Source organism: Tursiops truncatus, chromosome X (assembly GCF_011762595.2).
Source record: "Tursiops truncatus isolate mTurTru1 chromosome X, mTurTru1.mat.Y, whole genome shotgun sequence".
Classification (NCBI taxonomy): domain Eukaryota; kingdom Metazoa; phylum Chordata; class Mammalia; order Artiodactyla; family Delphinidae; genus Tursiops; species Tursiops truncatus.
Genome location: NC_047055.1, coordinates 3,940,880 through 3,953,865, shown reverse-complemented (window position 1 = coordinate 3,953,865; position 12,986 = coordinate 3,940,880). Strand labels below are relative to the sequence as shown.

General features: G+C 41.1%; 1 protein-coding gene across 7 annotated transcripts in view; it reads left to right on the top strand.

Annotated features, from left to right (window-relative positions):
* MTMR1 (myotubularin related protein 1) overlaps positions 1 to 12,986 on the top strand; it is a 106,938-nt gene that overhangs the window by 16,753 nt on the left and 77,199 nt on the right. For 3 of the 7 annotated variants that reach the window (XM_073798768.1, XM_073798769.1, XM_073798767.1), the window contains exons 3-6: positions 2,135 to 2,161; positions 7,476 to 7,551; positions 9,921 to 10,015; positions 10,410 to 10,517. In XM_073798768.1, coding sequence (XP_073654869.1) covers positions 2,135 to 2,161; positions 7,476 to 7,551; positions 9,921 to 10,015; positions 10,410 to 10,517 — 306 coding nt within the window. Of the gene's footprint in view, positions 1 to 1,473; positions 1,498 to 2,134; positions 2,162 to 7,475; positions 7,552 to 9,920; positions 10,016 to 10,409; positions 10,518 to 12,986 lie in introns of all 7 variants that reach the window. The other 4 variants (XM_019939294.3, XM_019939295.3, XM_073798770.1 and 1 more) reach the window with 2 other exon arrangements.

Here is a 12,986-nt window from a genome sequence, read left to right as displayed (position 1 = left end):
CCCTCAGAATTAAAAAAGAAATCTCGCTAAACGTGGTTATCACTGACAAATGAAGCTTGGGAGGGGAGACTATTTTGACCTTTTATTATCATGTATGTCCCATTTTGAGTTTTTTATGAACATAAGCATGCATTTTATTTATTTTGTACTAACTTTCCTGTTGTAATTAACAAATGATAAACTTCACATATTTAAAGTATACAGATTGATAAGTTTTGATAGGTGCCCACTTGTGAAACAAGCACCACAATTAAGATGATAAACATATTCATCACCACCACCCCCTCAAAAAAAAAAGCTAGGTTTAAGCTTCTTAGTCTAAGTAGTCTATATTAAGGAACTTCTGGGCTTTAATTCCCTTTGAGCTACAGCATCCCTTAATTCAGATACCTTTTTTACTTCAAAGAGTATTTTCTTTTAATGGTAACAGTGATGAACTCTATATTCTCGTATTCATGTGATCTTCGTATCTTTCCTGAGTAAAACCTGTAAAGCTAATAAGAACCTACAGTGATTTTTTTTTTTTAAAAAGTGATCTGTTTTCCATAGAACCTCCAGTGTTTATCGTATGTAACAATGATCAGATTTCAGACTCGAGAGTGGGGAACAGATGATTCATGTCTTCCTCAGACCGTTAGCACTATTCGCTTTTCAAAAGTTCCATCCCTTCTCTGGGCTGTTTCCCCGAACGCTCATGCTGCACGTTCAAGTAGGAGTCACAGGAATAACCTCTCTAAAATCAGTGTCCGGATTTAGTAAAGCTTGGCTTTCCTTGCCCGGAGACTGCCCTCCCCGGCCCTCCCCGGCCCTCCCCTCCCTGCCAGCTACCCTTTCCTGGGCTGGCGCAAGGAACGGGCACCTTCTCCCTGTGGGGCGGCCGCATCGGGAAGTTTAATTCTGGAGTCCCAAGTGCGAATTGGAAATAGAATTCCTATAGAAACCAGATTAAGATTTGTGCTTAACTAGGCTTTATGATCCCATTAACGCTGTGGCTGAGCTGTGCTCTGCGCCAGCTGTGGGCGCTTTTGTGGTTTCTTGGTTCGGTTTTGTTTTGTTTCTGTGGGCTGGTTTGGGAGCAGAACCGCCTTTTTATATCATTGTTTCTATGCGGAAAATGCGTTCAGTATTCCAAACAGACACACAAATGAATTTTTCACACACGGCCTGTTCACACTGTCTTGTAATAGCCCTTGACAGAAGGGGTTTGTGTTTAAAATAATGTCATTTGTCTTAGCCTAAGGGCACTAAGTTTCTCCAAGTCATAGACTTGCCTGCAAACTATAGGACAAACGTGTTAGGATTGATTGGATATCAAATGGAACTTAGAGGGCAAATGTGTTAGGATCGATCTGCTCGGTTTTATTTGGAGTATTATGGTGTTTCTTAGGGCATGGGCTGGCGAACTTAATGGCCTCTTTCACAGGTCAGTAGTGACGTGTCCGTGATGCTGATGTTCTGTGTTTTAACTGACAGGTTCTCAGGAGGCCTGATATAAGGGTAAGGACATTGGGCTTTCAGCACATGGGCCTCCTCCTTGTGTGTTTCTGTGCTTTATCGAACACTTAGTCTATTTAGCGTTCTTTGCCTTCTCACTGATTTTATGAGTCACTCAGATCAGTTTGCTCTGCTGTGTCATAGCTTTCAGTGTTCACTAGAAATGCTTTATTTGTTACAGTGTTTCTATGTGCGGAAAAAGCCGATGTGTGTGAGGGCAGGATGCTAAAATTGTTACCACTGTGCAATACTGACTTCTGTTGTGTTACATGAATTCTGACCAAATGGGTATTCATGGCACCGGGTTTATAAGGCTAGGCCTATAGAGTCCTCTTAATTTAACCTCGTTTGTCATGTAGTTCATGCTGAAGTATTTAATAACAACAACAAGAACAACAACAAAGTGGTCAGTTGTCCTCCTTCCTGAGTAGGAGATCTAAGTAAGATTTCAAGTCTTGATTACAAGATCAAGTAAGATTTCCTGTTTGCATGCTGAATCCCAAAAGCAGAAGTGCTAATCTTGAAGATAAATTTAGCAAAATCAGCCCCATTTAGTATTTCTTAAAATATAGAGGTAGCTGTTACAGCTAGTAGATTATAGTTTATAGTTTCCTCATGATTTTCCTTCCCTTTATTTCAGAATATTCATAAAGCAAGACAAAGATTGGTAATGTGCATGCATTTAAACCTGAGTATCAGATGTTGAAAATTAACCTATTTCCATTAAATGAAAACAATGTGGATTTTGACAGAATCATTTCATGACTTCAGTTTTAAAGTTTTAATCTTATTGAAGCCAATGAAGTAGTACAAAAATAAGCAGGTTAAATCAAATTATTGTTATTCTAGTTGGTTTTTCTCTGTTTAATTTTGTTTTTATCATGTTTTCTTTTGCTCATGGGAATCATTTTCTTTCACTGATTCACATTGTTAAATATTAGTGTTTGGCTTTACACTTGCATGGACTTTGAAATGCTGTGGGTTTTTTTTGTTGTTGTTGTTTAGTCATTCATTCATCTGTTTTTAAAATTTTTGTCAAAGAATGATTCCGTTTTCTTTGTCTTTAAAAAAAGAATGTAAATTTAAAAAACCTGGCTGCATTTAAAAAATTGTCCTGCTCTGAAGGGTAGCAGTACCAACTGTGTACTAAATTCAGTCTGATGATAAAGTATAAAAATATTTTAAGTAGCTGTTTTATTTTATTGACAAAAATGAAAGATGGTGGGGAAGAGTAAATTCTTTTAAAGCTTTGCTACTTCTTCACTGATTGCCTCTTAAAGAAATGTAGTCATTAGAACCAGTTTCTTGAAGGAAAAATATATTGATGCTAAATTTTAATATTTTCAGCCTCAGAGACTTGATACAACTTTTAAAAGGTGTTATAATCTTGTCATCGTCAATATTCATGCTCATTATACCACCTGCTAAACTAAAAGTCCAAGTTTTTAGAGTTTCATAAGCTGATTCCATAAAGAAATTAAAAAGAGCATACATGTAAAGGGATTGGAAGAAATTTAGATAAAGATATGTGACGCTTTTCTTCGAAGCACGTTGATACTGTAATTAGAAAGATTTAATATGGTTTTGAGTCATAAATCACAGTATTTAATTAGCAATAAGTAACAGAGTGTATGTATGTATCTGCATATGTATGACCCCAGCATGTGATATGCGCATGCACATGTGTGTGGAAATGTTGTTAATTCCAGTGGTGTTGACCCCTGGGCAGCATAATAGTTCCTTTTGAAAACACATGTCTATGAACTGCCTTTGTATTTTTGGCTTGATTTTGTTCCTTGCCCTCTGTGGTATGTTTTATTTTCTATGAGCATGTTATGCGTCTGTTATTTTGTTCCTTGGCTGTATGCTGCAGTATTGCTTGATTTTAAAAAGACAGTACATTCTTTGAAACCCATGATGTTTGTTTGCTTTTCATTTTTCTACCCCAACACAAACACAGAATAGATACTCCATTTTAGGCTGAGGATGCTATAGATGGCCTACACGTTCTTTCCTTAACTCCAAGGGGGAAAATGTTGGGATATGCAAAGCCATGAAAGGTGTGTCGACTTTTACATGCTTACTGTCTCTTTAAAAAAGAACTTCCGTCCTTTCACCTGTCTGTTTGCACGTGTTTCTCTTCCCCTCTTTGCCTTTTCTTGTCCATGCACCTGGTGCTGTGCAGGAGATTCAGGAAGAACACAAGGGCTACCCTTCTGAAGCTGAAGCTGATCAGGTGGCAAGTTCTACGTGTTCATCTGTTTGTAGTTACAGATCGTGTATTTAGAAGCCATTTCATACTAGATTTCTAGACAATCAGCAAATGCTTTTTCCACTACAGTAGTACTCTCCTGTCCAAGTTTGGTAGATTCCATTATGACATTATTTGCAAAAATTGGTTTATCCAACATTTTGTCAACCAGAAATTTGTTCATCTGTGCTTCTTGGTTTTCCCAGGTAGATTTACTGATGAGGTTAACGAGCCTCAGTCATGACAGGATTCTGAAGTGCCTTCACAAAGACTTAGAGGGGCAGATGCATACGCTAAGGGTGCTCCTCGAGGGTGCAAACTTTGCTTTATTCAAATTTGCAAGGTCTGTACCCAGCACAGCGCCTGGCACGCTGTAGGTGTTTGTGGAATGAGTCCATGTATTTTATAGAAGAAAAAAAATCATTCATCGAGGTTTCTTGAGTGCTTACTCTTTGCTCAGTACCTCTGGACTCTCAGGAGTTTTTTAAAGCAGCAGGATTTTCCCCAAAGCTTATGTATGAAACCTCTAGAAGAGCTGCTCTAGGGAAGCATGGCAAATTCCCTGTGCTCAGTTGTGCCTTTGCCCAGCCCACCCTCCTTTGGTGACCCTGGGAGCACCCTGAAGAGCCAGTTTGAAAAGCACTGCTTTCGGCAGGCGGCTGTTACAGAAACTGTCCACCCAGCAGCCTTAGGTTCAGGAGGAGGAGAGAGTAGTGGAGAGGCCAGGAAGTTGATGGGCCTTCAGCTGGACCTTTCTTCCGGGTCGCCGGCACAGGGTTGCGTTGAAATCATCAGAGAGAATTCCTCAACTGGGCAGCACCTTGAGCAAAAGCACCAAGAGGGCTGGGTGTGTTCACAAGACACATTTTATCCGTAAGGACATTCCTTCTTTGATTATGCTGTACATGGGTTGGATAAATCAAGGGTCAAATCATGTCCTGTGCAACTCGGAAGTTGCAGTTAAAGCTTAATATAGCACAAGTGTGAGTGCTATCTCCTAACACCAGCTTTATAGAGGGAATCTACTGTACTCGCAAAGCAGTGAGCCTTTAATAGCCATTCTCTCAAATTCCTATGCTAAAGCTGAATGTCTTTCCTGTACACAGCGAACCTTTTATGGGGATATCTGAAGCAGTAGGATCAATTGACTTGTTTTATTCTGATAGTTGCTTTTTCATCACCTAAAAAAGCATGTCCTAGATTTAATTATCAGTGAGAGGTTTGTCTCACTCTGTCTCACCAACACGTTCATGCTTCATACAAATGCACAAGTATTTCAAGCCAGATTTAACATGATTATCAGAAGAGAAGAGAAACCTTTGATCTCCAGCCTCTATCTTGAGAGCCTTGTACCATCTCAAAATGGTCCCAATCACTGCACTTCCCATCAACGACATTTTATTAGTTAGTCCTGGGTTGAGGACTTTAAAGTGTTTGACATGACTTGCTATAAAGCTTAAAGTGAATCAGACTTCCCCTCACCTCTTCCAGATTCAATTGATTAGAACAGCTTGCTTTAGTAAATATATTTCAAAATAACCTATTCCCATTTATTTTAAAATATCAGTTAAGGAATTTAAGTCTACATGATAATATTTACCCATTAAAATAAGCTTTAACAGTGTAGCATTTGAAGTTATTTAAAACTCGAATATTGATTAAAATAGCTTTCTGACTTTGTAACTATATTATAAAAATAGCCACTAGTTTAGGCAATAAATTAAAGAAAGCAGACTTTCAAAAAAAAAGGCTTCTATTAAGATTGGTGATTTTTTTAGTGTTTCTAAAACTGGACATTTAAAAGTATAAATATTGGTTTATGCTTTATTGTGTCAAAGATGTATTTCCAAATCAGGTGTGAGTATAAATGCATCCACAAACACTTATCTGAGTCCCCTTTAACAGTTCTCTATGTCCCTAAAAATGTTGATTGAGAAGTGTCTTAAAAACCAATCTGAAAACTAACACACCATTGTAAAGCAATTATACTCTTAATAAAGATGTTTAAAAAAGTTGAAAAATAAAAACCAATCTGGGCTAAAAAGTTAAACTGAATAAAATTGCTGAGGGGATCCATGAACACTAATCTGTATGATTTTCACCGTGTATCTTGAGGAGGAGGGTGCACTGTGTCAGTCTGTGCCCTCCCCGAACGGACATACCTTGACCAACATTTAGCATTGAGTTTGCTCTTTATATTTTGACATTTTCCCTTCTTTATTTTATAAAATTGGATGAACCTACTATATATAGTATTTTAAATGGACCTTTAAGTCCCTTTATAAAATATATTGAAATATTCTTATAACTGTGAAAAATAATTATTTTGAATTTTCAATAATTTTGATTAGAATTATAAAAGATATCAATTTTTAATATTTTGCTTCACAGAATTATGCTGAAAACTTAGTATTGTCTAATCTGTTTTCCGCTGAACACTAGTGACCTCCTGATGTAAACAGGTATTTTTTGGAGAAAGCCCCTGATGGACTAGGTAGGGGAAATGCAGCATACTCCAGCGCCCTCTGGCCGATTTGGCATGCATTAACATGCTAAAGCCTTGCCTCACAAAAAAACAAAAACAAAAACAAAACAACAAAAAAAACCTAGCTAAACTTGTTTCCTTTAACCCAGCATTTCCCAAACTTTTCCCAGAAAGTCCTGTTCACATCCCTTGGGAATTTAATGCTCTATGAAACACAGCTTGGGAATTGCTGGGGTTTTGAACACCTTATTCTTATTCGTGACACGTTATGTCAGAGATGCCCAGGAGAAAGTGACCAGTTTCCTTGGCAGCATCTCACAGGGTGGCAGTACCTTGGAATAGGCACCGAGTTCAGGCTCTGGTCCCCAGCATTGTAGTTCAAGAACACCATTTTCTCAGCTCCCCTGAGTTATCTGGTACTATCCAACCAAGCTTGCAAGAGACTAGCTACTGGGCCACAGTGCAGATCCGAACATTTAGAAATGTGGGCATGTATCTTTCCAGCCATCCAAGACACCCTTTTCCTAGTGGCATTGTAGCAGGAACCCTGATACCTCATTAGCAATTTGCTTGGTGAGTGTGGAATCAGCACAGAGTGAACTGACTTGCGGGAAGCCTGATGAACACACCCTGCTCCACAGGAGTGGGTGAAATACTCTTGTCTGCCAGATGAGGGCGCATTCTTGTGGCCTGAATGGGATACACACTGACAGGCCCACTCGCCCGTCCCACCTGTACGCTTTGTGCAGACGCAGGTAGCTGGGCTGCAGTACAGAAGCCTAGGGCCTTCCTTAGTAAGAGACCCCTCCCTGGTTTCTTGTTAATTAGACTTTGGGGTTTCCCGCGCAGTCTCATAGCTGGGCCATTTCTACAGCTAACTAAGCATCTGCATCTAATGTTGATTTTCTTTGTATTAGTTTCACGCTCAGAAGGTAACCTTTTTTGACCTTATTTCCAAATTCTGGAGGCACCTTGTAATAGCTGTCTGTGTCATGATCACAGTGTCTATCTGTCACGTCAAGCCATTTCTGTATTAATGCTTTCTAACTGTGAACTTTAAATATGTGTAACAATTTGCTAGACTATGCAGCATGGTGTCCTGTGATGCTGAGCTTTGAAACTGTCTTGTACGGGGAGGGGGGGCATACATTTTGCACGCTTCTGTAGCCTCGTAGCAAGAGCGCAGAACAGTACCATTCTTCCCAGTTGGAAAGTGAGATTTACTCCTGTTTGGTTTCTTGCCAGGCTCTAAGGGATGGAAATAAGCTGGCACAGATGGAAGAGGCGCCCCTTTTCCCAGGAGAATCAATCAAGGCCATTGGTAAGTCTAACAAGTACACTTTGCTTATAGAGACCCATAAAATGAAATGGCACTTTACTCGCAAGCACAGATGATGTATGTGCTGGAGATCAGCCAGACCAATTTAATTAGGGGACAGATGGACTAGACCTAGTCATTCTTATTAATGTCATCATGACCTTAAGAGATAAGGGACTGCAGAGGATCCGTTTAAGCTCCGAACGAGTCTTAGGTGGCAGTACCAACAGAAGAGGGGTCCAGCTTTTCCCCATGAACTGAAGGCTGATGAGACTCTCACGGTAACGTCAGTTCGCTGCTTTGTTGGAAGGATTCACTATAAGGAAAACGTATTGACAGACGATCCATATCATACTTTTAATGACAGTTTTGAGAATTTGGCAAAGACACTTTGGGGGCTTATAAGAGTCCAGAAAGTACAATTTTAGTGCAGGAAAAGGGCATGTGTCGCCACCCTGGATTGTAAGGGCGACGGCCTGAGGCGGACTGCCCGGGGCTGGAGGGGCGGGCAGCCGGCTGTGGCCTCTTCACCTCACGATCGCCGGGGTTAGGTCGGACGGCCTGGTTTGTGAGGCCGAGTGTCGCCTTCTTCCCTCATGGCTGTCTCCCAAAGGCGCGTGCCGGGTCTCAGAGCACGGTCATCTTGTGTTGGGGTAGCTGGGCTCTCCTACCAGGACCTCCAAACAACTACTCCTGCTGGATAGCCTAGTCTGTGGCTCAGGACTCTGTTCAGCCCGACCTGAATTTCCAAACTGTTTTTCTCTTTGGCTTCTGGAACTTCATTCACTCCTGGTGCTCCTCTGGCCTCTCTGGGCTTTCCTCCTCTGGGAGCGTTTCTAGCCCTGCCTCCGTGCTGCTCTGGAACAATCTGACTACAGTGCAGAGCTAATTATGTCATGCCTCGTCTTCTCCGGACAACAGACTGCACAGATTTAAAGTGAACGTGAACAGTTTTGACACATTTATACACCTGGGAAATGATCATCACAGTCAAGATAATGAACATATCCATCAGCCCCCAGAAGTTTCCTTAGGCCCCTTTATATCCCGCTCTCCCGTGCCTTCTCCCCCTTCCCCAGGCTCTATAGGCTAGTTGATATTTTCTAGAGTTTTATAGAAATGGAATCATTGAGTATGTTCTTCTGTCTACTTATCCCATTCTGCATAATTATTATGATAGTCTTCCATATTGTGAGTGCCATGGGTCAGCAGTCATGCCTTTTCATTGCTGCATAGTACTCCACTGTGTGGATACACCACAGTGTGCTTATCCATTCATCTATTGGTAGACTATTGGGTTGTTTCTGCTGTTTGGCTATTACAGATAAAACTGCTATGAACACTCATGAACAAGTCTTCTCTGGCCTCGTGTCCCATCATCCTCGTGCACCCTTTGACCCAGCCACACTAACCTCTGGCAACTCACTGATCTCTCCTCCCTTCCCCTCCCCTGCTTCCCTGCTGAGTTAAGTCATTCCTTTTCTGAGCTCTTATCACATTGAGTCCACATGGTTCTGATAGCATTTATCAGGCTATATGGTAATTTTCTGTGTAGTATCTCTCACGGGTCACCTGGTGGGCAGGAACCTTGTCCAGTTATACCCAGAACCCCAACAATAGGAGCCGCTCGGTATATAATGAGTTACAGAAAAGTTTATGCAAGTGTTTTGAGAGTTTGGCTGAATGACATCTTTAGTACCATTATTCATGCCCTCGGACTCATCTGTAGCTGTGTCCATTCCCGCCATTTGAGTGGAACAGCACTTTGGGAAGATTGGGAAGATGTGGTATCTTTGTGATAGGTGTGAGCCTCTTAACATTCATAGGAGTCATATATGTTGTTGATTTTGATGTGAAAGATATTGATATTAACATTAAGAAAATAAAATTGATATGGAAGCTGATGAAGAATTTGAAGCAGTCTTTTCCCACTTCATTGATGTGGTTTTGGTTTTTGTCATCTGTAAAGCAGTTTCTTTGGAGGTGCATCAGGGGACAGTGTTTAGCTTTAGTTAGTTTTCATTAGCAGTGATTTATGAAATGGTAGCCCAGGTTCTTCAGAGTTTAATTAATGTGTTTTTGAATGTGATTAATTTATCACTCAGGGAAAATGTGAACCACTTGGAAAAAAATGACAAAATGTAACTTATTATGAGGCCTTTTACTTAAAACCTCAAGTAGCAAATCAAAATTTTGTTTTAAAAAGTGGAATTTTATTAGAAGACTATCCATCTATGCCTTTATTTAAAGTAATGAAAGAATTTAAATTTCTAGAAAACTGGAATCACAAATTTATATATTTGGAAACTCATGTTAAGATTTATTGACACAAGTCAATGGCACTAGATGATATTTTGGGTTTTTTCTTTCAGTGAAAGATGTCATGTATATCTGCCCATTTGTGGGAGCAGTGAGTGGCACCCTGACAGTGACAGACTTTAAGATGTACTTCAAGAATGTAGAGAGAGTGAGTATTTAAAAGTGTGTTTTATTTTTTAAAATAACTGCAGAAGAAAGTAAACAATAAAGAATACAGTAAATAGTATCCTGAAATGCCATCACCCTGAGAGAAGCAGAGGGTCAGTTTTAAGATGTGTGCATTTGCAAGCAGATTTTGTATCTTAAAAAAAAAAAAGGGCTGTTAAAGTAGCACTTCCACCTGCGCTGGGGGTGAGGGGGTTGTTTAACTGTAGTCTCAGTGTCTACTTCACAAAGCAGGTTATAAATCAGACTTTGGTGTCTTAGCCAGGACCAAGAGGAAATGCGAAGTAAGCAAAGGTGTTTTAAGCCAGCGAAGACTTAAAATGGGAAAGCTCTGTTAGCCGACACTGATTGGCATTCATGTTAATTTGTGAACCCAGGACCCGCATTTCGTCCTCGATGTCCCCCTGGGAGTGATCAGCAGAGTTGAGAAGATAGGAGTGCAGAGCCATGGAGACAACTCTTGTGGCATAGAGATCATGTGCAAGGTACGGTCCAGACATGAGAGAAACTTAGAGGGGGCGGGTAGCTTGGAACTTCTTCACAGCCTTTGGACAGTAAGAGTAATTTGGACATTAGTGACTCAGATGTTTTCAGGACCCAGACCTCTTCAACCTTTCATCAGCCAATTCAGACCATTATATAAGCCATGGTAGTAAACCGCTTCTTTTCCATTGAAGTGTTCTAATTAACATGGACCTGTAACCTAGGTGGTGACGATATTTGTTACATTTCAGAGAAATCAAGTGGAAAGCAGAGATCAATATTTTTTCCAGTTTGTCCTGATAAGACGAGTCTTCAGTCAGAGACTTCCCAAAGGGACAACAATATTCATAAATTCTGTGATTAAAAACACAGTTAAGTTTCTTGGCTGTGTTGGAATTTGCACTGAGCCCTGCTTATTTTTGGTTTTCGCCCCTTCCTCCAAGGGTTAAGTAAAATTTGTGTGACAGCTTTGACGAGGACTAGTCGTTTAAGAACCGCCTTAACTGATGTTTTATTCCCAATGACTTTGCCTCATGGAATACAGTTTATTAACAAACCCACCCGAAATACCAGGCAAGAGATCCTGCCTAGAGCGTCATCAAGGTCCCTTCCCAGCTTGGGGTTTGGATTAGATTCCTGGCAGTCTGTTTGCTTTGATCAAATCTCTGTGGAGACCTTCCTCTGGTTGGCCCTAGACTGCAGTTGAATCCACTTTTTCAAATAACCCTTTACTGTGCCAGGTCGGGAATCTGCTGGCTTTTACTAGGCTCACCTTGGGCACCACACGGCAGTCCTCCCCTAGGACCAATCACTGCTGTCCTGATTCTCAGTCCAGGGCGCCGCACGCAGAGCAGTGCGAAGCCGTTGCAGAACTGAAACCAGAGGGGGGGTTTGATCAATTCTGTAATTCTGGAACAGGTCATTTCCCTACTCAGAACTCTTCACTAGCTGCCCATTACCCTTGGGCTGGAGGAAAAGCTTACAGAGACCCCGCGGTGTGAGCCGGACTTCCTTTCCTCGGCAGCTCCCTCTCCAGCCACCCTCCCCTTGTTCTTGCCATCCAGGTTCCTAGAGTTGTGCACACTTGCCTGTACCCCCAATCCCCACCCCACACAAACTCCTGGGGCTTCACACGTGCTGTTTCCTTTGCTTGTAATGCCTTTCCCTCTGAGCAATCCTAAATAGCAAGTCAGCTCAGTCAGTGAGCTGGCACGTGTGTAGCCACAGAAGCTTGGAGGGAGGGCACAGCAGGAACCTAATGTTACTTAGGCAGATGTCCTGTGGCTGTTTTCCTATGGTATTTCTTGTGGCTGGGGTGAGTTTTTGCTAATAGCTTCTTTAAAATGTTTTCCAGCCTAGAATTACCAGGGCCGTGCTTAAACACGTGATATGCAATTCAAAAAGTACAAACACTGAGTGTAGTAAAAAGTAAGTTTCCCTCCACCCAACACCCAGCCACCCTGATCTGCTCCCTGCAGCCACACACTGTTACCAGTTTCCACAGATGGCCTATGCACACAAGTATGTATCTGAAAATGTGAATGGTTGTATATTATATACACTGTCCTGCCCCTTTCCCCCTCCCTTAACCATGTACCTTGTGTCTCCTTAAGAGCAGTATATAACGAGCTGCTTCTTGTTTCTAACAGTTCTGTAGTATTCCATTAGTGGTACTGTAGTACATTTAGCCAGACCCTGTTTATTTTTTATTTATTTACTTATTTATTTTAACATCTTTATTGGAGTATAATTGCTTTACAATGGTGTGTTAGTTTCTGCTTTATAATAAAGTGAATCAGTTATACGTATACATATGTTCCCATATCTCTTCCCTCTTGCGTCTCCCTCCCTCCCACGCTCCCTATCCCACCCCTCCAGGCGGTCACAAAGCACCGAGCTGATCTCCCTGTGCTATGCGGCTGCTTCCCACTAGCTAGCTGTTTTACATTTGGTAGTGTATATATGTCCATGGCACTCTCTCACTTTGTCCCAGCTTACCCTTCCCCCTCCCCGTGTCCTCAAGTCTATTCTCTAGTAGGTCTGTGTCTCCATTCCCGTCTTACCCCTAGGTTCTTCATGACCTTTTTTTCCCCTTAGATTCCATATATATGTGTTAGCATATGGTATTTGTTTTTCTCTTTCTGACTTACTTCACTCTGTATGACAGACTCTAGGTCCATCCACCTCACTACAAATAACTCAATTTCGTTTCTTTTTATGGCTGAGTAATATTCCATTGTATATATGTGCCACATCTTCTTTATCCATTCATCTGATGATGGACACTTAGGTTGCTTCCATGTCCTGGCTATTGTAAATTGAGCTGCAGTGAACATTGTGGTACATGACTCTTTTTGAATTATGGTTTTCTGAGGGTATATGCCCAGTAGTGGGATTGCTGGGTCATATGGTAGTTCTATTTGTAGTTTTTTAAGGAACCTCCATACTGTTCTCCATAGTGGCTGTATCAA